Below are 24,167 nucleotides of genomic sequence, written 5' to 3'. Positions count from 1 at the left end.
ACTTTCACACAGATGATGATGCACATGCTCATGAGATCAGGTTATAAAAGGCAGTGTATTTTAATCATTCAAATAAGATGCTACTATGATATCTAAGCCCTTTGCAGTTTTTGTTGTATTTACTTTTGCAACACCTTTTGAGGTGGAAAGTATTTTTATCATAATTTCTGATAATGTATGTTTTGATATTGTATGAAGGCGTGGAAAACCAGAAGAAAATTTTTATTCTAGAGTCTGAAATGTGCAGTTTTTTAGCAAGAGCCGTATTATACAGCCTTCATTATTTCCATTTGCTCCCATTGTTGTTCTCTTCTAAATTTCATGTTATTATAAGCTACTTTGAATTCTGCTCGTATTAATTCTAGAGAAATCCAACCAATTCACACACAGAAGAGCAGGAAATGTTTCTATCATTCAGTATTTGTTCAGCTTCTATTTAAAAGTATCGGAAACGGCCCACAGCAAAATAAGAATCGTGTGTCTCTTACTTTCATTGTCCTCACGGTCTTTTGGCAGTATAAGAATAAATAATAAAGATGCACATTTCATTTAAGAATAAAATATTGCTAGTTGCCTACCTATTGCTTCAGTCATTAAAGTGGAACTGAAGAACATGGTGGACTGTATGTGATCTCCTGATATTTGTCTGTGTTATAAATGTGCTGGATTCCCACGGGATCTGTATTCTACAAACAGCTGTCCAAATAATGTCTTGTTTTTCATTGTGCAGGAGAATTTGCATCCAGCAGGGTGTTTTTTGAAAATTAAAATTCTTCTTAGAAGTGGAGCATCGGATGAAGATATCAACTCAGGTATCACTACTCTGTGAATAGGTTTCACAGTGAGGTCATATGACTGCGTATCCAAGAAGATGGCCCGAGTTGTAGATAGAAAAGGAAAAAAATAAATCCCTTTCTCGTGTGCTTTAGAGGAATCTTCATTAGCTAAATGTCGTTCTGGTTTTGGAGTGTGAGACACAGTAGTCAGTGTTCACAGAGGAGTTTACCAGGTGCTAATGTAAGTTTCAATTAAACATGTTTTAATTTTTGTTGAGAATTTAAATAGACTTGCTGGAAATAGGGAGGGGGGAAGACTCTGAAGCCTGTTAGAATGAAGGCAGTGACAACACAGTGATGTAAAGGTATGGTTTGTTTTAGATGTATGCCTAAGGGTACTGAAAAAGGGTGAAGGTGGGTTGTCTGTTACGCAGTCAGCATAGAAGAAGGGCTTGTGAAACATTGCTGTTTTCTGTGTGTGATTTTGCAGATTTTGGCCAAGAGACATCAAGTGTTGGTCAGTGTGTTGTTGTAAACGAGTGTTACCAGAGTTTATTTAGTTTATCTAGGGCATATAAACTCTTTTCTCCTCATTCCTCAAACTTGTCATTTGAAGAGAACGTATTTTTTCATTGGCATGAGAAGAAAAGAAAGTTTTCAGGGGGACTTTAATTTAGAAAGGGTAATGTATCAGGAGAAATTTATTTCCATAAATAATGAAATCTTATGGAAGAGAGGCTTTGTATTCTTCATGGTTGGAAAGCATCAGATGCGTAATGAATGCTCTGAGAAATAGATATAGGATGAGATGAGGAATTTCTTGCAGAGAGCTGAATGGTTTGAATGCTGCCAGATTAGCAGGAATGAAAACTCCAGATTGCTCCTGGGGAATTTCAGCTGGATTTCAAGTGGACAGTTATTCAAAATTTACCATCGCGATAGTTGGGTTCTGTTCTGTGCTTTGAATTGTGAAGCCGTAGTGCTGCCTATCAAAACACGCTCTGCTTATATTTAGTAGCACTAAGACTCCAGTCGGTTTTCCAAGCAAGTTTATTAATGAGTGGATGTCTGTCTTTTCTTGTATGGCTGGCAGAAGAGAGTGTTGTGTCCACGCGCTGCAACTTCTCATTCTTTTGAGTGAAGGCTCCTGCTAAGTTGTAGGTGTTTGACCAAAATCTTGTGTTGTGCACTTGTACACTGGTGCCTTAGAAATGCTTCCTTTAACAACTGTGACAGCCACGTCCCTCTGTGTTGCTTCTCTGATCTCATCCAAGCTACGAGTGTATAAATCTTGTTATTAATCATCCAGCACAGTCTAGCATTTTTTAAACTTTATCTGAGTGGTCTCAAACTGATACCTACTTATCGGCACCAGTCAATTCAACAGCTGATGCTAAAGGCGTTAGGCTTAAGTAGTTCCCATTGCCTGAGCACTGACCTCAGTCTTAAGTGGTTCCTGCTGGATAAGGATGAGATATTTTGATGGAAAGCAACTTGAGGCAAAAGTTTGTGCTACCAATGCCTGTGCTGTTCCTGTTTAAAGAGACAGAGGGCTAGAATTCCAGGGCTAGTCACCTTTCTGCAGGACTGCATTAATTGTACAGTGAAAGGCAAGTCAAAGCACAATAGACATGTTTTGTTCTTCCTTTTGTTCTTTTGTATTAGAACTATTATATTGGGGGGAGGTTTGGGTTGTTTTTTTTTTTCCTTTCTTCCGAGAAGCTATAAGACGTAAATGGTAAATTGAGCAGTTAAGTGTCTGAGTTGATTAAATAATCTCAACTGCTTTGTGTTCTGTCTAGCTGTTGTAGAATTCCTGCACCATGAGATGTCTTCAGACTTTTGTTTGAATACTGCCAAACTGCTGCTGGAGCACGGAAGGTAGGAAAGCATTGCTAAGTGGGGTGAACACAATATTTGGGCTTTGTGGGTGTTCTTTTATAAGCAAAGAACATCAACTATAGAATGATGCTTTATTTTAAATCAAAACTCACAGAGGTAGGTAAACAGTTTTGAGAAGGAACCTGTCTTTTTATAGCAAGGTGATACAGATTATGGCAGCAGCAGAAAGTGGTGTGAAATAATGTTGAGTGGCAATTTACAATGCTGTAGCCTTACTTTGGAAAGATCATATTCTCCTTATGTAGTTTTAATATATATATGGGGTAATATATATATGAGTCTGGAAATACCTGACTCTGGTACTCTGTCAGGTTCAGTACCTGACAGACTGAAATCTGTCTTCCATATCAAATAACCAACCCTCAGAATGAAAGAGTTTGGAGTCCTAAAATCATTTTTGTGAAAAGCAGTGTCAGGATGAACAAGTTACTGCAAAATAAATGGAGGCTTGAAATGTCACACTGTTGAATGCTCCATCGTGATTACCTGTGTATGTGCTTCTGTCTTGCAGCACGTTCTCACTCTTTCATTCTGAGGAGTAAGCTCTCTTGTGAATACTGTAGAACAAGCGTGTGCTAATAGGAAGCTCCTACTGAATAGATGAAGTGCAGTAAATTCATACATTGACTCACTCTGTCAGTGTGATTGTGTACCAGTAGTATAAATGAGAAACATGCGGTATGCTGTGAATATGTTATTTTGTAGAATGGAAAATTAACAGCTCTTCTTGTGCAGCCTCTTAAAAATGCATCTGTGTGAATAGGGAATCAGTCGGTTTTGATTTTCTGAAATCTGTTGCTGAACGATTTGAATCTTCACCTGACCTTGGAAAAATTACCCTGCTCCACATCGAGTTCCTGTTGCAGAATAAGAGGGAGCTTCTTGCTAAGCAAAAGGTTGAAGAAATTATTATAGGTCTGTATCCATCTTTTGCTGCTGTTTACTGAAAGCTGGATTTTGTTGGCTAACCTGTTGAATTCTGATTTTCACTTTTCTGCTTATTCTCATCTTTCTTTGTTTCTTTTGTGTGGCAACTCTCGACTTCGATAATGAATGACAGTCATGGTAAAGTTCAGGGTTAAATTCACTTGCATTTCTTAAGTGAATTCTTGCATTCACTTAAATTCACAGTTCCTCCTTCTTAGCCTAGACTCTGTGTGACTGATACATGTGGGATTAGAAACATTTATGAGAAGTTCTGTGTAACGTTAATACTTTGTCCATCCAGCCCAATGTGGTTTTGTCTGTCAGTATGAAAATGGGTTGCAGATCCTTGTTTGAGCAGCTAAAGAACAGTTTCAGGTCTGTTGCACCTGTAGCACTGTAGTATTTTTTGACTGTCAGATCTGCTGGAAATCAGACTGTATTTTATGTAGCATGGAGCTAGGTGCAAGAGCCACATGTACATTGTTCAAACCTGAAAATATTTGTTCTCTTACTCACCGTTTTTGGGGGGGGTTGTTTGGTTGTTTTTTGTTTATTTGGTTTTTCTTCTGAAACACCTGGGTCCTGGATGAAACTGATGCTGTGTCAGTGCTTTTTGTTGTAGGCTATGGGACAGTCTTTCTCAGATAGTTCTTAAGCGTTTCTCAGTGTGCTTCTTAAAGTTTGTGTAAGGTGATGACTTGCAATATCTTTTCAGGTCATTATACTGGGAAACAGCTGTTGCCTGAAGCCTTGAACCGGCTGCACATCATCTTGTGGGACAGAGCTGCCAAACATTATGAGGTTTGGGACCAAACAGTAGTGCTGTTATTTGTATCAGTGAAAATGAAGATCTGCTTTTTCTGATCCCTGTGGTATATCTGGTTTTGGTCAGAGTGCAAGGTGTTACTAAGACCCCCGTTCCAGTTAGCACTAGTTTTGTTTTCGTCCAGCTGGCTGCTGTTCTCCATTACAACATCAAGTTTCAGGTAGTCTCATCTCAGGGTTTGTACAGGTATGGCCAGAACTGATCAGCCAAGAAGCCTGTGCAGCCCATCGTTCTGGTTCTGTCCTGGAAAGGAGCTGTTTATTTTACAACTCCTACTGACGGTCAGTTGTTGCTTTAAGGAGCGTGAAGTGTTATCATTTGTACATTGATTTTAGCCTATATATAAAGTAGCTTTGGATGCTTACATTGTATCTTAGTTCATGTACATTCCTACTGTGAGCATATATAAGTTCTATTATTCAAAACCAGATATCTTTTTATTCTTTCAGTATTTGGAGAAGATGAGCTTATGTTCTACTCTTGTATTTCTGTCATACGCTTGTTTCTGGAATACATAATGAAGAACACATGTGCCATTTTATTCACTCTCATCTGTGTAGCCAAGAAGGAATTTTGCTGATGACCCAGCTTTCTTCCTCCTCATTTTAAAATAAAATCTCTGTCCAAACTGGAACTATAGTTGGGAGTACGATCTTCAGCGTAGTATCATCACGGTTCACAACCTAAACGGAATAAACGCTTTTGTCTTTTTCTTGTAGTTTCAATTGCTTTGTATCATGAAGAGAGATATTTTTTGGAAATAATATTTCTGGTTTTGAAAATAATATTTCTGATGAAATATTTCTTATTACATCATAACAATGTCCTTTCTGGGTCAGATGAATGACCCATCGAGTCCAATGTCCCGTCTTTGATAATGGCCGTAAGAATAAGGGAAGAGTAGGAGGTGGTACAGCGTCAGTTCTCCTAATGAATATTCCCTGTGTTTTGGGATGAATGATTGCTCTTCTGGGGGAAAGGTTACACTAGAATATACTTGCTTATCTAAATCTTTGATTTCCTATGACCTTTTAAAAAAAATTTGGGATGACATTGGCAGTTTAATCACCCAAATAAGGATGTGTTGGTTTTTTTGGGTTTATGGTTTTTTTTGTTTGTTTGTTTTTTTCTGTTTTTTTAATTTCCTAGGCAAAAAGCTACTCTGATGCTCTTCACTGGTACAATTATTCTGTCAGCTTCTACACACCTGGGCAGATAGATCAGAACCTGGCTAAGCTGCAGAGGAACATGGCTTCTTGCTATCTTCATCTGAAACAAACTGACAAGGTATGGATAATGTATATGTATACATATTTATTTGCATTGGTTGTATTTTTATAGCTATGTCATTGGGACTTAATTTACATTTTGTTACTGTATCTTTTTTGCTTTGAGAGAGGGAACTGTCTTCGCCTATCTTGCATCACCTGGCAGAGAAATGTTGTTCACCATCTCAGCTGCTGTGGGGGCCTCCTGTATCACCTGCCATTCCAAAGAGGGAAACAGCCCACAGGTTGTCTGACCATGCCTCAGTATATCGGATTTCTTCTCAGATTAGGGGTCGTCCTCTCTTCAAGACAGATGAGGAAAAAATGTTTGATGTGTCTCACTAGAACTTTCCACAGTGGCGTGTTAGGCCTCACCTCTGCAGAGAAGTGCACCTGCATTACCTGTCTAGGCCTTCTGCTTTCAGGATGTTAAACTTCACAGTTCAAAGTGACAGAAGGGAGTTTAATTTTTTGGCATTCTCAGGGCTTCTCTTGATTTCTGATTCTGTAGCTCTAATTTTGGGGAATTGGCTTTTTCCTCAGTCCGGTCACGGTCAGCCTTTGGTGCCATCTTTTGCTCTTTTCACTTTACTTTTCTTTCCAAGGAAGATGTTGCCAAACCAAACTTCTCGAGTAATTATTATATTATATCTTGAGTAAAAATAATAAATATCAACAATGTAACCATGATTTACTTTAATCCCTTCTGTGAATAGGCTAAAGAGGCAATTAAAGAAGCAGAGAGGTGTGATCCAAACAGCATCTTTACTAAATTCAGTGTCTATAAGATTGCAGTGATGGAGAAAGATACTGGAAAAGGTAGAACTTAAAAGATAAAGGGTCTGCTACAAAGAGAAGAAGTGCCAAATGTATTAGAAAATACTAAGCAGATTTGAACTGTTCATCTTGAGAAAGACAATAGAGGGAAGCTGGAAGAAGGATCTGTAAAGACATTGATGTCAGGCTGTAGATTTAAACTGTCAGAGCGGGGTGCTTTTTGCACACAGTGTGTAAGGTGTGGAGTCCATAGTGTCTGGATGAAGCCTCTGACTAGGAAGTCTCTAATCTTCTCATGGGCAGAAGCTATAATAGTGTCCCAGGGTGATAATCATTATATACTTACTGTTTGTAATATTATTTTGTATGCATATACAATATAAAAAAAAAGGATACTGAGCTAAATGAACCTTAACAGAACCGTTATTGCTGCTCTTAATTTGTCTGGACAAGTAGAAATTACTGAGATGACTTACAGAATGACATATCTTTGTAGACTCTTTCTTCTTTATAATGACTTCTGCCGTTTCATATTTTAATGAGGATCTTAGCTCAAGTAATGGGAATTGACAAATACAGTCTATACTTCCTTAGAATCCACAGTAACATGCAGAGCTTATTTTCCAATGAGTTCTGTGCCAATTAATTGTTCTCTATACATCTTTTTAATGACAGCATAATTTGTTCACATAATATAGAGTGGGAACCACAGCACAGTGTGAACATAAAAGCAGCAGCACCCTTAGCATAAGCCAAGATGTGGGAGCTTGGAGTCATGCCCAGACAATGTATTAGAAAAAGTCGTCTGTTTCCAGTGACAGTTATTTAGCAGAACCAAATTAAGGATGTGAGATAGGTTTCATTTGTATGGCATCCTTGTTTCCTCAGATTGGTAGCTTGGAAAGCCTCTTGGCACCTCTCTAGGAAGAAATGTGTAATTGTGGGGAAGTGCTGGGATGGTCAGGTTTTCTTGTCTTAGTTTTTCATATTAAAAAAAAATAATAGCCTTTCATAAGTTATTTCTAAAGCCTCATTAAAACATTAAATTCCACCTTCCGATTGTTTCTATAAAAAAAATTGTAATGTTTCTCTATGTATATTTCAGCGGTGGAAGCAGTTATTGAAATGGGGAAGCTGGTGGAAAGGTCATCTCAGCATGAAGACAAGCTGAGAGTGGATGAAAATACAGGCACTAACCTCCTGAGTTTAGCTGCCCAAATTGCTTTAGAGGTAGAGCAGATAACAGTTTGTCTTTATTTTGCTTTATTGATATAAGTAGGACAGCTGTAACCTTTGTAACCTGTCCTACTTTTCATGTTTCTATATAGAATTTCATGCATTTCTAAGTATTTTATTCTTCCATGACCAAGGTCTCACTCAAATGTGTCATGTAATGCAAAGTAGAAATAGATTTCACATATAAAGAATTTGTATTTTTTAATATTTTTTCAGGAAGATAAAGGATTCTGAGTTATAAGTGTTGGTACCTGGAAATGACATGGTGTATTTCTGTAAAATTCTCCTTATCAAAATGTTACATCTTTTTCTGCCTCTGGGATTTGATCCTTGACATACTAGGGGAAACTGTGTACAAAATACACCTAACTCAATGATGAAAGACTGAAAAGTCACTTGTCCCTCCTGTTTGCCTCTTGGTTGGTGACTTGAGTGATGTCTGAACTGGCTGATTACATTGGCATAATTAGAAGAGGATTTGATTGCCTTTCAGGGCTTCGTTCATAGCACTGTAAGGTGTGAAAGCCTTGCCAACCTGGACCCATCCCGTTCTTGCCATAGGCTCTCTGTGCCTGTATGATCTCTCCTTATCCTTTTCTCTTTCCTCTGAGGCTCTTCCATGCAGAGTCTTTTGTTCTTTTTCCTGCTAGTCGACTGCACAGACTTTTGGAATATGCTGTTGTTTTGCATTTTTTTTTTTTTGTGGTAACTGAGGTAGTGCAGTTTATACAAAGTGTGTTTTAATTTCTTTTCAGAATGAACAACAAGTTGTGGCTATCAAAGCTTTGGAGTATTTGTCTGAACATTTACAAGACTGCCAACAGTTATTTGCAGCTTTAAAGTGAGTATTCAATACATTTACAAGGAAAGATAATTTTTTCTGATTTCTTTTTCAAAAAGAATTTATTATATTGAGGAAGGCGGAAAACAGAGTGGATGAAAGGTTAGTTAGCAGTCTTTTTGGTGCTGCAGATGTACCTCAAGCTTGAACTCTTAATATCTACAGATGTTCCAAGTCTCTCCCAAGCCAATAGTATTAGTTGCTGTGAATTTTATGATTACATTGATTACATTGTGATTTGAAGAGATGACCAACAGCAACTTCAATGAGATCGCAACAATATATTTGGTGAAAATACCAGCTCGTTTTTATCTTCTGATGAAGTGGTATCTTCTTACTGAAATATTCCATCATGTTTATGAAAACAAATACTGTGAAACAGATGTCTTTATTCCAATATTTCCTTAAAGTTACTTTGTTAAAGTACATTTATTTACTTACATGATTTAACAAAGTGGTATACAAATTAAGGCGATAGGATAGGAAGTGGTATAATCTTATTCTCAGTTTGACACACTGAATTTTTCTGTGAGTTCCATGGGCTGATAGCGTAAGGAAGAAAAGTGGGATCCTTCCTGGAAAATTAGGACAAAGTAAACTTGGAAAAAAAAGCCTTGTTTCTTCATTACTTGCTTTTCTCATATTTAGATGTTTGGTTCGTCTTGTGTTGTCAAAGGTCATGGCAGAAAATGAAGAGAGAAGGTAAGTCCATTTGCAAAAGCATTTCTCATTGTGGATATGTTGTAAAAATGGTGTAATATTTTCTTGCTGGGCTTATTTTCTTGCAGAGTAATCAAGAGATTAATTTTTATGCTTATTAGAAGTCCACCCACATGACTTCCCAACTTAACCTAATGACATCACATAGGAACATCTTTTCTACTCGTATAACCTTTCCTTTAAGTATTTGCTCTTTGTCTTCCTCTTTTATTAATGCGTAAGACTGGCAGGTATTTTTGACGGGCCATGTGGGCTAAGCAACCTCTCTTAACTTTGACACTAGCGTGTGATGTCTTTCAGAAGTTCTGAGTGAGAACTTCAGAGTGGGCCCTCCCTTGCTGAAGACGAGGACTTGTCAAATGGTGTGTTGGCTTAGAAGTAGAACTGTATGGCTGGATTTTGACTGTCAAGAAAACAGCATAGAGGCGGTGGGTTTGAAGTTTAACCTGCAGCCCCAACAACTGAGAAAATCTCCCGCTGGGCTTCTGCAATGACCTTCACTGCTGCAAATCAATAAAACTTTCTGCAGGCCTTCAATACTCCTTCGGCTTCCTGAAATGCTAGAAGTTTCTAATGCCTGAGAAGTTTGTCGGGGGAAGAATAATTGTATCCGTAATTACTGAGATCTTGTATTTCAACATAAATAATGTGTTCTGTTGTAAGAAAATTAAGCAAACTTTTTCTAAAACATTTTAATATTTCCTCCATTCTAGAGATGAAGATATCAACTCAATGCTGGGTTACTTGACCTTGGGTATGCTTTTGTTCTATTTACGTTTTCTTTAGTTCTTCCATCTGGGAAATTTTTATGATTTGTTTAGGCCCATACCAACCGAAAGTTTGGACTTCTTTTTCAGTCTAGGTTCCCAACTTCCCACTGAAATGAGTGAAAATTAAATCTGGAGATTCAACAGCGTTGTGAAGTTGGATCTCAGTGCTACAGGCTTTTGCTGTGGAAATCTTGCACTCTAGTATTGGAAAAACTGTTTGTAGTAAAGCCTGTACTTGGGAGCTTCTCTCACACAAAGGGGCAGTTTCTTCTAGGCAGTTTCCCTTTAATCTTTCATAAGGCCATGATGCAAACAGCAGATATTTGGGTACAAGCCACAGCCTGGGTGGCCTCAAGTGACAGTCTCCTACTCTGACTGCACTGGTGGGAACAAAGTTAGTATCTTTAGCAACAGGGCTACCACAGAAGGAAGAAGTTTGGTTTTGTAAACTGAATTAACAGCATAACTTTCTCCTGGCATTAATTAAATGCCAATGGTGGTCTTTGCTGTTCTAGCTGCTTAAAAGGGAGCATTTTTTAAATTAAGTTAATGCGCTTTTTTTTTTTTTTTGCCCCAGAAGCCTTACAAAAGTGCAAGGAATGATAGCAAATTGTTGAAAGATAGGAGAGGCTTGTCAAAATTGGTTCTCACTTTTAAGTTGTGGTGTCCTTTGAAAAAGAATTGTCTTGTTTGCATTGGAAAAGGTACAGGAGTTTTATAGAGGACTTTTGTCCATCTGAAGAAATACTTATTTTCACTACATGTTTTTTACCCCTCTCTTCCTATCTTGGACAAGAAAGCTCCTGAGATTGTAGAACTTTACACTAGCCATTTGTACTGCAACAGGGAGACGAGAATGAAGACTAGAATTAAATTAATTAAAGGTTCCCTGAAGAAAGGCCTCAAACATGTTATTAATTTAAAAATTCGTAACTTTGTGTGAAATTAAGTAAAACTCCTCTGCATTAGACTTCAGTGTCAGTAAACTTTGAAGAGGAAGTACTTGTTGGCAGCCTTATATGTCTTACCCTAACATGCTGGTTGAGGCACCTTTTGATGCTTTTTATAAGCTTCTCTGGTCCAGCATGTTAGATTTAAGTTGTGAGAATTAACTCTTCATTGGGAATTATACAGGAGTTTTGGAAACCTCTGTTTTGTAGTGTAGTTATTAGACTTGGAAATGTTTTTATTCTGCTCAGAAAGTGTTACTTACGCATTGAACAACTCATTTTCTGCAGCTCACAAGAAACTTGCTGCGTCTTTCACAGAAGAGAAATTTACAGGGGACATGAGGATCGTTGATGCTCACTGGTTTAGAAAAGTTGGTAGGTTACACTCTAAAAATCTAAACTGAATCCCCTCCACCTCCAGTTAGCCAGACCTTAAGGTAGAAAGAAGTATTTAAAGAGGTAGTAGATTTATAAAACTTGGCATCTTTGGCAGCTGCTGCCTTAAATAGTCTTGAAGTTCTCCTGCTGCATTTTCTCTCTTCTGAAACTATCTGATATGGCTCATATTTTAAGTCATTTATCAAGACAAATAATCACACAAGGTGTGTTTGAATGATGGGATAGTTGATACAGTATTCCCTTCACCACAGGAATTGTTGTACGTTTCCAGAGTTCATTTTTCTCTTAGCCCTTCACTACCAAGACTCTGTTACAGAAGTAAAATTTAAGATCAAGCAAATAGAAAGAATAACGGTCAATTCAGTGTCTGGAAAAAAAAGTGCTGCTAAGAGCAATAAAAAACCCTTACTGCTGATCTTGCATATTCTCCTGTAGGTAAAATGAGAATTAAGATGTTCAGATGAATGTACTGGTTTGATTGTTGCAGGATGAGCTTATCTCTGCCACCCAGATAGACTGTCTTCATTAGTCCCTTAAATCAGCAGTCCTGGAGTTTGCCTCGAACTACAGTATATGAAATCTAAACAGCAAACGTTATCACAGATAACGTGTTTCCTGGTGGGAAATACAGCTCCCATGGAGCCGTCCTAAGCACGATCCATAGCGTGTCCCTGGATCCTCATTTATTAGTCTTTGTTACACTGTTTTGTTAAAAAAGTCAGTGCATTTGCTGTCTATAAATAAAAATATGAGCATAGTGTAACACGTTGAAGCGATTTTTCAAATTCTTGCTTCTGCCAGAGCATACAGAAGAGAAAACAGTTGAAATCAATAACAGAAGACATGTGCCATGATGGGCTTTTGCTCCCATCCTCACAGGGCAGCCGTGCTTTAATACAGAGTAGTGAAGGAGGGAGAGGTCAAACACAGTGGCAGGAGTGAATGGAGTCTGTGGTGACCTTTCCAAGGCAGCATTCTCTCTCACAGACTAAACAACTTGGAGGCTACAGAAACATGTCCTAGGGAAAAAAATAACATGAAAGTTAGAATCTGCAAAGTCACAGAATCACAGAATCACCTAGGTTGGAAGGGACCCTTTAAGATCATCTAGTCCAACCAATAAAAAAAAAAAAAAAACCCAACAAAAAAACCCCACCACACACACAACACACCACACACAACCCACACACACACCACCACACCACCCAACACTAATCCATATCCCCGAGCACGATGTCAACTCCTCTCTTGAATACCTCCAGGGATGGTGCCTCAACCACCTCCCTGGGCAGCCCATTCCAATGCCTGATAACCCTTTCAGTAAAGAAATATTTCCTAATATCTAACCTGAACTTCCCCTGGCGTAACTTGAGGCCATTACCCCTTGTCCTATCATCTGTAACTTGGGAGAAGAGACCGACCCCCGCCTCTCTACAGCCTCCTTTCAGGGAGTTGTAGAGAGCGATAAGGTCTCCCCTCAGCCTCCTCTTCCCCAGACTGAACAACCCCAGCTCCCTCAGCCTCTCCTCGTAAGACTTGTGCTCCAAGTCACTGTAGAATGTAAACATTGAATTGGGTGAGATTCTCGGACATAAATAATTTGATTATTTTTAGATTGCTCATCCATTTACTAATCAGAATTGTGTGTTTAATTGCCATATACTTCACCCTGCTGGGGTGAAATGGAGAATGTTTCAAAATGCTGTTGTTCTTTTTTCCTTTTTTTTTTTTTAATTTTCCTTTGCAATATTGTTCAACTCTTTTATTCAGATACTAGTTTTGTTTACTAACTTAAGAAAATGCTATTTCCAATTCATGCCCTCGTGAGTATGGTATGTGGTAGAATGGATACTTGATTGTGATGGAATTATTAAGACAAAACTTGAAAGCATGAATAAGCTATTTTAACAAATCACTAATAATAGTATTTCTTGCTAAGCTATTTTAATAAATCACTAATAATGGTATTTCTTGCTGTTAGTAAATGAGCTGTTGATGATATTTTGATGAAGAAATTGGATTGTGGAATGTGAACTGCCTATTACTAGAGATTAGATGGGCATACCCGTAAGGCTGAAGATTTTTATTCTAGTCTCCATTTTTTTGTGTCTTTGTTAGCTTGGAACTTAGCTGTACAGTTCAGGGACTACCCGGAAAAGATGAGGGATTTTTTTCTATTGTCTTTCAAGGTACGTACTCTTGCTAATTCTATCTCTGATTGAGGAATACTGCCATCTGTCTAGTTCTGTTAGAATTTACATCCGAGTATCAGGTGTCTCTGAGGAGACATGCTTGTATGCTCTGAAGATGGAGCGCTTGTGTCAGGAGGAGACAGACTTGTAATACAAAATGTGAGCATTATTGTCATACTTTATAGTCTGTCACTTTAAAATGTCATAAGAAACGTAGACTTCAATGAGAACTTTCTAAATGAAATGGATTCCGATGTTTGGAGACTGTGTCATTAATACAAGCGTGTTAAGTACTCGAGTCCTAATCTCCACACAGAACTTGTACCAACACTGACAGTTCTGTATGTGTTTGTAGAGAGGGGAATCCAACACTGGTTTACACTTTGAGTAATCTTTTTGTGTAATCGTACAAGTAAAATTGCAATTTGAGTATATACTATTCATGATGGATTAGTAGAAGTATCATAGAATAGACTCAGCAATCATCTGTTAATGAGAAAATTGCTTTATATGGGCAGAATTCTCATTACCTTTTCCTATTTTTGGTGTCAGTTATCCCAGTTTTGTCCCTCTGACAAAGCTGTTCTAATTGCTCAGAAGACGTGCCTGTTAATGGCAGCTGCAGTTGATCTGGAAATGGGGAGACAACAAGAAACATCTTCTAAACAGGTAGGGCATTGCTCTGTTAACTCATTCTGGGTGTAGCACTGTAGCATTTTTTTCTTTTGATTTTGAAGTCTTAGTTGTTTCACTCAGAACAGGATATTGAGAATATACGCACGGGAACCTTTCATAGTTAATTAGAATCAATGCACCTAGTGCTTTCCAGACAATTGGAAATGTTGAAGTTCTGTAAACTAGTTCTATTGACTTCAGTGGATTTTAACTGATTGATATCAGCAAAGAGTCATAACAGTACCTTCTCTTAGAGGAATTTCAGTCTACCTTATATATCATGTGAGGAGTCTGCTGCTAAACATTGGTCAGGCAGGTAATTACTGCACCTTCAGGATTATGCCGTCGCTGAAAGTAGTTACCAGTATGGTTGTGATAAAGCTCACAATTTTTTTTGTTCTTTATGCATACATCCTTTTTTGGGGGTATTGTACTAGCTGTGGTAAGAAGATTAAGGAAAATGTACAGTGGATATGAAGGAAGTACGGAAGTCTGCTGTACAGTGATTGTTGTAGCAACTTATTTTTGTGGAGAGTGATGCACAGCAATTTGTGTTGTGGGATTTAGTGGTTTGTCAGTCTCAATAGCACAACTTGATGCTTGGGAGCTAAAATAAATGATGTCCTATAGGAACCCATAGGGTTCTTTCTGGACCAATGGAACGGTAAGTGTGAAGAGGCTTTGTTTGAGGTGTGGAGGTCTTTGAAAAAGAGAGCAAAAAAACCACAACCCAAACCCAGTATCTGATGTAGATGATGTACTAATTAGGCTGATTCTTAATTTATTTTATAGTTAGGTATAAAGATCCTGTTAGTTTCACTTTTAAAAACGTGACAAAAATAACTTTTTAAATTTTGTAAAATAGATGGAGCTTTTGACTCAGGCCCTTGAACATCTCCAGGCATGCAAAGAGATATGGAAAGTTCTGAAATTAATGGGTAAGCTACAAAGTGTGTCTGTTCAGCACATGTAACTCTTAGATTTAGTCACTGTATTGATGAAAAATACAGGGCATATGGAATTGCTGTGTCAGCTGAAGAGTGTTGATATATGGCAATATGATAAAAGAATTGGCAAACCCATCTACTGGTTTTTGTATGTCATTGCAGACTTTTTATTGTATTGGTGCTGTGAAGTATGGAACTTTTCAGAGTGAAGTTGTGACAGTTGTCTTAAATTTTGAGAAACTCCGAGCTTTTTGCTCTAGAGTGGAGTTGCTCTTGCACTGTTTTAATAGTTTTACCAGCCTCTTCCCATATAAAGCATTTCAGAAATCCTGCTACCATACTTTGAAGTGCCAAGACCCATCCTCTGTTCCCTAACTATTCTATGTCAATTTAGATCAGACATTGCTGGAGACTGCTGTGCTTTCAGCTAGCAGGTGAGATGCTGGGTGACTGTTAGCCTAGAGGATGCATGCTTCACTTTTTTGGTAGTTTATTGGTAGAAAAATTCCATTAAGCATTCCTTGTCTGGCCTGTGTCTCGTTTCTTTTCACTTATAGGTTTGGGACACTCTGGAGTTTCCATTGTAAGGTGCATTAGGATTTAACTTTTGTCAAGAAATTTACTTGCTGTATTTTTTTCCCCCCTTAGAATTTCAGAGTGAAAGGTTCATTATATGGCCTGGATTTGGAATTCTCTTTGCCCTTTTTGCATTGAAGGCAAGATAACTCAGGGAGACTTCTTCCCTTTTTAATTTTCCATCCTTAAAATCCCAAGGGGTTGATTATCTCAGGACAGGGACATATTGGAGTTTCTCCTGCAGAGGTTTGTGGAATGATAGCCTGATGCTTCCGTTATATCTTCGCTAGACCTTGGCCAATGTGCGGACAAGTCTGTTGCTCTGGAGAAAACCGAGAATGTCTTTTACATGGAAAAACAAAGGCCTTTGTGATAGTAAAGGATTGTTTGGTGTTTGTATCAGGTTTACACCTTCCTAGCAGTTCTACTGTTCTCCCACCCTTCTTCTGTGTTTAAGGATTTCCTGAGGGCTTTTCTCCTAGAAAGGGAGCAAGTTCAATAGAAAAAATTTGAAGCTGATGATAACTTCTTTCATATGTTGACCTTCTGAGTGGTGGCCTTCTGTTACCTCTTTTACCTGTCTATGAAAATGGCTTCTGTAGTGACTATTACCTTGCCCAGGAGTGTTGCACGAATTTAGACAATTACAGACAATCCAGATCTTTTTTTTTTTTTTTTTTTTTCCGGGGGAGAGGCATGATGGTTGGTGGGGTTGTGCCTTGAACATTTGGACATCTGAGCTTTCTGTCCAAGACCGCTTCATAGTTCCACTTGCTCTACTGTTAGATCTGAGTCATGGTTTTCCTGATCATTAGAAGTAAAATTTAAACCCTATGGTATACCACGTAGCTTTAAGACAATGAATCATTACATACAGGCAATTCTGTCTCTTCTGCAGGAGATTTTGCTAAGGACCCAACAGAGACTTTGTTGCTGCTTTATGAATTTGAAGCAAGATCCAAGCTGAATGATCCAACACTCCACAAGCTTATGGAGTCAGTATGGGAGCAACCACAAATAGAGGTCAAGACACTAGAAATCATTGCATGTAAGGACTGCATTTGTACTTTCATAGTTGTTCAAGTCATGAAAAACAGCCTTTGTTGCTCTTCCTGTTCATTTGGGGTGACCAGGGTTATCATATATTGTGCAGCATGCAGAAAATGGGTCTAACTGTATATATTTTGTCCTGAGGCAAAGATGCTTAGGATAGCAGCAGCATTAGGAGATCTGTATTTTGAAATCCTGTATTATGTGGATGATGAACCAGAAATTTGCTACATCCATTTCTAGTCTCCGAGACATTTGTATAGGTTGTGAGTCTGGAAAAGATTATTCAGATAAAATTTTACAGGCTCCAAACTGGCGAAGGCCGAAGAATGATCCCAGCTGATTTATGCCCCCAGTACAGAAGTTTCAGGATGTGGACTTTGGATAGATGTGCAATTTCAAGTTAAAGTCGGTGTAATTCATTTTTAAATAACACTTCTCTATACTGTACCATACTTTCATCACAAAGTTCTAGTCATGCCTCCTTGAGAATCTAGAGGAGGCTCCAAGGAAGGTGAGTAAAATTTAGAAGGTACCGTGGCAAATCTTTGGAGAGGATTCTGTAGGATTGTGTAAACACCTCCCTCCCTCCCTTGTCTTGAGGGCCTCACACACCTAGGCTTGGAGGCACCATACTGACATCCCACTCCTGCCTATTTTTCCATCCAAATGTTCATGTTCAAGGAGACAAAACAACGCTCTTTACTTTAGACACCCACCTCCCCCTGCCCAATGTTTTTGGGTTATTGCAGCAGAAGCAAACAGCAGTGAGAGTACTTGTAAATGATGAAATCCGCTGTGCTTCTGCCTTGTAGTCCTCAGTGATGAGGTGCACAGTGAGAAAGCAGTAGCCAAGCACTAGTGTGTGACCAGCCCAGGCACCCAGGCTTTAAGCAAATCTCTTTTCAGTTGTTTATCACAAGGGATCTGGCAACACGCTATAGTTTATTTTGTGACCGATGAGATTAAAGTCTGGCTCCAGTCATTTCTTTCTTCTCTATTTTCTTTTGCTTTTAAGCATTAGCAATGGAATCTCCAGCTCGGTATCCTGTACTGTGTAAGAAAGCTCTCAAGGGTGCACTAAACCTTCACAGAAAGCAGAGTGTCATTGATGCTGCGAGACTTAGGTTAGTGTCATCATGTAGCTTTGCCGTGAGCCTGTGACTGGAAATACTGCCAGGCAATAAAGCCTGCAATTTGAAAAAAGTGGATTTTACCTTATGTGCGAGGTTCCTCTTCTTGCTGGCCAACTAGTGTACCTCTCAAGTATGACTGTCTAATGGATGTGTTAGCGGCAATTTGTTCAGTTGGCGTATTTTCTGAAACAGTCCTCTTTCCAATCAATGATTCTATTGAGGAAGGATCGGATCCAGAAGAGGTCTGGATGTTTTTATTGTGAGGAAGGTGTTCATTTCAAATGTTATCCTGCAGTAGCAAACTAGGATTTTTTCAAAGACAATGAAGTGAAGGGAAATTAAGGGCTGAGAAGAAAGCCATGAGTTATAAGTTAGTCATATGATGCCATAGTACATATGTGATTTATTGTGCTGGGTAACTGGCACTCTAACATCTTTAACTTATGGAATCTTAAATACGACCTGGCGTGTGTCCTCCTCTCTCATTTGAACCCAAAAAAGGATTTTTTCCCTTCTTTCCGAGTTCGTTGCAGTAGCCGCTGGGCAAAAGCAACTGTTAATATCACCTTTCTCACTGCACACTGAGGAAGAAAGACCTGTTTTCAGAAAGCATGTGTTTGTTCCTTTGTTACTAATTTTCCGAGGATGCTGACTGCTTCTTTCTTGTTGGTGAAGTTAGAAAAGGTATTTTTTCCTTACTGTCATGTGTAGCACCCTAGAAATTATTATGTCTTTTCTTCTGTGTTACTTTAGAGCCCAGCAATGAAAGTAATGAAGTGCTTGTTGCTCTTGGCTCTCTTTTTGCATAGTTTGTATGAATGAGATGTGATGCTAGGAAAATGTATGTTTCTGCTATAAGAATATGAGTGTAGTAAGCACCAAGGTGGACACGGCTGACAATCACAGGGACGTAAGTTAATGTGCTGCTGATACTAAAAAGTAGCTGGTTGTGCACCCGGTATTTAATATTTCCTCTTCTGCTGTGTTTCAATTCTCAGCAAATGCTTACACAGTTTGATTAATCTTTCTTTGCCAACTGGATTAACGGATTTGGATGCCTGTGTACTGCGGGAGGTGTGGGACTACTTTGAAGATGCTCTGAGCGTAGTCAGCAGCACAGTAAGTTGAACAGGAAAACAAGAGATTGGGAGATGGTCCCAAGTACATTTAAAAAAAATTCTCATCAGACTGAGAATAATTAGTAGAGTGAACATTATATAGTGTTATATTTGGAGCAGCTAAGACTTATTCAGTAAAAGATACTGTGTGAGCCGATGCAGGTAGGATGCAGGAACAACCACAAAACCACGGATGAAAGGCAAAGAACAAATTTAATCCTGATGGCTCATGGATCGGGGAATCTCCAAAGCAGCACCTGGGCAGAGGTGTGGGAGCAGAGGATGCAGGCACCTGGGGAGCAAGAGAGAGTTCTTATTAGTGAGAGAGTCCTTGTTAGCAAGGGAATGATAGAGCAAGAGCTCCCACTTGCTGTTCTGCCCTGTATTTCAAGGATTCAGGCAGGCAGTTTTCTGCTGTGCTTTGATCTTCAACAGCAGGGCAGGAGTCTCGGCATGTTCGATAAGGTGTCCCTGAGTCCGCCCCAGGCCTGTGTTTATCTAAGTGTGGGTGTTCAATTTGTTGAGCACATAAGACTAAACAACAGTGTGATACATGTGTTTAACAGCACCCCACGTGCGAGTCACTCGAGTGTGTTTACAGTCCTTCTCACCGATCTTCTGTTACTTTCCCACAGATACATAAAAGATATTTATGACTGAATTATGAATTTTCCTGGATTTTGCAAAGGCATTTTTAGAGACATTTAAGGCCAAATTTTAAGTGCCTACTTTAGAAACATGTTGAGTTAGAAAATCCATCTTTGCTCCTCGTGCTTTCTAAATTCTTATGCTGAATATGGGTTTTTAAATGCAGTTTACTTCTCCAGATCAGTTTAAAGCCAGCTAAAATTTGGATGCCAGTCTTGCTTTTTTCTCAGTTCTGTTTTGTTAAATATATTTGGAAACATACTCCAATACTATTTTTTCCAAATGACCTAGAACTGGATTCCCGTGGTGTCAGTACTTGTGGCTTGTTTCTGTGAGGACAGGTATATGGAGAGTAAAATCTTTCTTTCAGTAAGCACTTCTGCTGCTCCTTTTAGGCTTGAAGCATAATGCTATACAGTGAAGGCAGTTCACAGAATTAGAATTTCAGAATGTACAGAATTAGAATTTCATCAGGGTCCTGCACCTGGAACATGGCAATCCCATGCACAAATACCGGTTGGGCGGAGAATGGCTGGAGGGCAGCCCTGAGGAGAAGGACCTGGGAGTGGAGTGCTCGTGGATGAGAAGCTCAACATGAGCCGGCAGTGCGCACTGGCAGCCCAGAAAGCCAACTCCATCCTGGGCTGCATCAAGAGAAGTGTGGCCAGCAGGTCGCGGGAGGTGATTCTACCCCTCTGCTCTGGGCTCGTGAGACCCCACCTGGAGTACTGTGTCCAGCTTTGGAGTCCTCAACACAGGAAGGACATAGACCTGTTGGAACGGGTCCAGCGGAGGGCCACGAAAATTATCCGAGAGCTGGAGCCCCTCTGCTGTAAAGACAGGCTGAGAGAGTTGGGGGGGTTCAGTCTGGAGAAGAGAAGGCTCCGGGGAGACCTCATAGCAGCCTTCCAGTACCTGAAGGGGGCTCCAGGAGAGATGGGGAGAGACTCTTGATCAGGGAGGGGAGCCATAGGACAAGGGGGACCGGTTTTAAATGGAAAGAGGGGAGATTTAGATGAGACATCAGGAAGAAATTCTTTGCTGTGAGGGTGGTGAGGCACTGGCCCAGGTTGCCCAGAGAAGCTGTGGCTGCCCCATCCCTGGAGGGGATCAAGGCCAGGTTGGACGGGGCTTTGAGCAACTTGGTCTGGTGGGAGGTGTCCCTGCCCAGGGCAGGGGGAGGGAACTCGATGATCTTTAAGGTCCCTTCCAACTCTAACCATTCTATGATTCTATGATTCATAGGTAAAAAACAGTTAAGGAGTATTCCTGTTCAGGACTAATGAAGCCAATACTATGTTTCATAGCTTCATTCCATTGTATGGCTGTTTCTTTAGTCAGGTTTGAATGTATCTTTTTTTTTTTTTTTTTTTTAATAAAAGTAGCATAAAGGTACACTGTTCCTGACTTACCCCCTTTCCCCCCCCCAAAAAAAGCATGCATCCACATTCGTGCCTGCCTTTCGCTGAAGTTGTCATCAATAACTTTGCTAACGGTCTTGTTGAGGGATACAAATGAGATGTTAATATGGAACTGATACTCATAACAGCAAAGTTTCACGGTGCTAGAAAGCCTTCTCTTGCCATCTTGCTCATGGCAACAGGTACTAATGGCACCATGCCAGGAGAAGGACATTGGGGCATCACATCAGTACATTATCAGTTAGAAAGCTGGTACACCACTCATGGTTTATACCTCCTGTTCAGAAATGAATGCTGCAGTTCAGAAATTCACTCTGGGCCCTCTTACTTAGGATGAGAAGTATCTCTTAAAGAGGGAAAAGAAGTCCTTCCAACCTCCCCTTGAGCATTTGCATGGCAAATAAATAATTGCTTGTTCTTCCTTTCCCCAACTGAATCGGTTCCCCACCAGGTTCAAAGTATTGTTGGGTACTCTGGCTTCTGTTCTGCAGGTGTAAGGGCAGCTTTCACTCTGGCAAGCCGTTGCCATGGCATTTAGGGCAATTCTGAAGATATAAGAACTGTTCATCTAATCTGCAGTGAGCAACTGCCCTGCTATTCAGTAGGGTTTGGGTAAGCTGGAAAGTACCTCAGCTTGTCTGCGGACAGGCTGTTGGAAAGCACACTTCCACTCCAGCATCATTCGCAGTCCCGCGGAACTGTATTTTCTGACCCGCCACTAGGTAATTGCAACATGACTTACTGTGTTGGAAAGAAGCTGTTTGACGGTAGTGCAGATGAACTGTGAAGTACAGGATGGCTCTGAAGGAATTGCCCGTTGCTTAGGAGAAAAAAAAAAAGAAACCCAACTGCTTTCCCACTCTAAAACTAAACTCTAGTGAGCTCTTGGCTTGTCAGGGTTAAAGTGAGAGTCTATTTTCTGATGAACTGCTGCTTCTTGTTTGCTACTCCAGGATGCTTACCCAGAGATGGAGATCCTTTGGTTGCTGACAAGAGCCTGGAATACAGGAATATTTCAGTATACTGTTGGTAAATATAAGGAAGCTGAGCAGTGGTGTGGATTAGCAATGCGTTTCCTCAATCACTTAGGATCTCTGAAGAAAAGCTATGAAGGCCACGTAAGTGTTGGCAGGTGGATTTGAGGATGTGGGATTGGATGTCTGGTCTGAATTTGAGATATGGATCTGGGTGAAGAAACCACCACAGATGATCTTTAAAGAGTTTCGGGAGAAGCGTGGTACCTAAATATTTTGGGGAAGCTTGATGCTAAAACATTTTTTCAAAGTGAGGCCGGAAAAGTTTTGATAGCCATTAGGGGAGGGTCATGTATTGTCTTTTTACTGGAAGGATCGTGTAAATGGCTGACTGGAAATAAACTTCTATTTGTGGTCATGGGAGAGCCCTCTAAATGGGCCCATGCCTTGACTAAAGTCAAGGTGCTGTACTGGCTTACTTAAATCAGCTGTTGTATGAATACTTTCAGGCTTGGTTTCTAGTATGATCTGAAGTCTTATAAATAGGGTTTAAGCTGATGTGAATAAAATCATTAAAGCCCATCTTTTCCGGTGTAGCTGAGCCATTTCCTGTGAGGGAGAAATTCCAGGGCTGGTACCCCTGTAGAAAGCAACAACACTTTTTCTTACTCTGTTATAAGCTTCTCTCTGCAGTTTTCTGTCTGCTGCTCCTGCCACGAATGCAGCCCGCTGCAGCCTGGCTGCCGTACGCAGGCATCGTGCCTTCCCTTGCACGCCGGCTGGGCAATCGAGAGCTGGTTGCAACTTTTATACTGTTTTAAGTGCATCAGTTAAGACCAAAAGAATTGAGGTCACTCCCTTCCAACCTCAGCCATTCGGTGATTCTGGGAATAGGTTTATTCACTGATGTAAGACTGAACTGTAAACTGTGCTTTATGTCAGTATGAATAAAACCACTGTTGTTAGGTTGCGGTATTTTGTTCTTAAACCACTGTATTTACATCTGTGCCAAAATCTTTACATCAATCTGAAATTCTAGGCTTAGAAGCTGGTGGTTGTCTCCCACCTATTTCCATGCTTCTGTTCCCTGTCACTTTGTTGTATTATCTAGTTGAACGATACAACTTTATCCGTCCTTGTTGACAACTACGATGCTTATATTCTCCAGATGATTGGTCTTTATAGTGAGGTTCTGGACAAATTGGACAGAGCAAAAGGGTTTCTTCCCAATGAAGAAGAATAATGACAGCCACGCTGCAAAAAAGGAGGACAGGAGCCTCTCTTGGAAAAGTTCTGCGGGATGAAAGAGGCCGTTAGCTCTGCGAAAGCACGGGGACACGGGAGCAGTGGAAAAGAAACCAGGATCTCCTTCTTGTTGGCAATTAAGTTATGTACTTTTTAGGAAATGTTTATTGAATAGATGTCATTGTTTTGCTCTCGGGAATATTTTTCATTCTCTGGAGCTATATAACAGAAATACATCTCATGAAAAAGTTAAGTATTTATCTGCTGTTGTGTAACAGGTTGGTTTAAAAATTTTAGTAGTAAGTGGCAATGAGAACAATAAAAGTATTCCAAGACCAGGCATCTCCTCTGGGTGTCACAGCTATCTTGCTACATAAATATTTATCAAATTGTTTAGTTTTCAGTCCATTTCAGCATGGACAAGAATTCCCAGCTGTTTGCCAGTTTCACGGTGTAGTTAGAATAAGAAAGAGCAAGTACTACTTAGCTCACAGGAAAAGCTAAAGCTTTGACTGGGTACTGCTGTCACCCGCCAGTCACAGTTCAGCATGGAATCCCCCCAAATCCGCATGAAACCACAGGCTGGTGAGTGGAGGGATCTTACTGCAGCTGGATTGAAGAGGTATCTCCCGCCTCAAATTCCATGTGGATAATGAGGAGTGTGGAGAGGTGGAGTGGGGTTAAGAAACATAATTAGCTCTATACAACTGTTGCTGTTTCACTGGCAGGTTCAGTTTCTGGGCTGCCCAGTTCCAGAAGGACAGGGAACCGCTGGAGAGGGTCCAGCAAAGGG

General features: G+C 39.9%; 1 protein-coding gene across 1 annotated transcript in view; it reads left to right on the top strand.

Moving 5' to 3' along the window:
- TEX11 (testis expressed 11) overlaps positions 1-23,372 on the top strand; it is a 37,382-nt gene extending 14,010 nt beyond the window's left edge. Inside the window, exons 11-27 of the mRNA XM_074147719.1 lie at positions 731-812; positions 2,579-2,657; positions 3,442-3,593; positions 4,321-4,406; positions 5,581-5,718; positions 8,468-8,553; positions 9,202-9,255; positions 9,987-10,027; positions 11,282-11,368; positions 13,511-13,581; positions 14,137-14,253; positions 15,125-15,197; positions 16,681-16,830; positions 17,851-17,959; positions 18,967-19,087; positions 22,109-22,273; positions 23,298-23,372. Coding sequence (XP_074003820.1) covers positions 731-812; positions 2,579-2,657; positions 3,442-3,593; positions 4,321-4,406; positions 5,581-5,718; positions 8,468-8,553; positions 9,202-9,255; positions 9,987-10,027; positions 11,282-11,368; positions 13,511-13,581; positions 14,137-14,253; positions 15,125-15,197; positions 16,681-16,830; positions 17,851-17,959; positions 18,967-19,087; positions 22,109-22,273; positions 23,298-23,372 — 1,686 coding nt within the window. The remainder of the gene's footprint in view (positions 1-730; positions 813-2,578; positions 2,658-3,441; positions 3,594-4,320; positions 4,407-5,580; positions 5,719-8,467; positions 8,554-9,201; positions 9,256-9,986; positions 10,028-11,281; positions 11,369-13,510; positions 13,582-14,136; positions 14,254-15,124; positions 15,198-16,680; positions 16,831-17,850; positions 17,960-18,966; positions 19,088-22,108; positions 22,274-23,297) is intronic.
- The last annotated feature ends 795 nt before the right edge of the window (positions 23,373-24,167 follow it).

Source organism: Numenius arquata, chromosome 5, assembly GCF_964106895.1.
Source record: "Numenius arquata chromosome 5, bNumArq3.hap1.1, whole genome shotgun sequence".
Taxonomy (NCBI): domain Eukaryota; kingdom Metazoa; phylum Chordata; class Aves; order Charadriiformes; family Scolopacidae; genus Numenius; species Numenius arquata.
The sequence above is the reverse complement of the archived record's forward strand: the minus strand, read 5'-3'. Positions and strand labels throughout refer to the sequence as shown.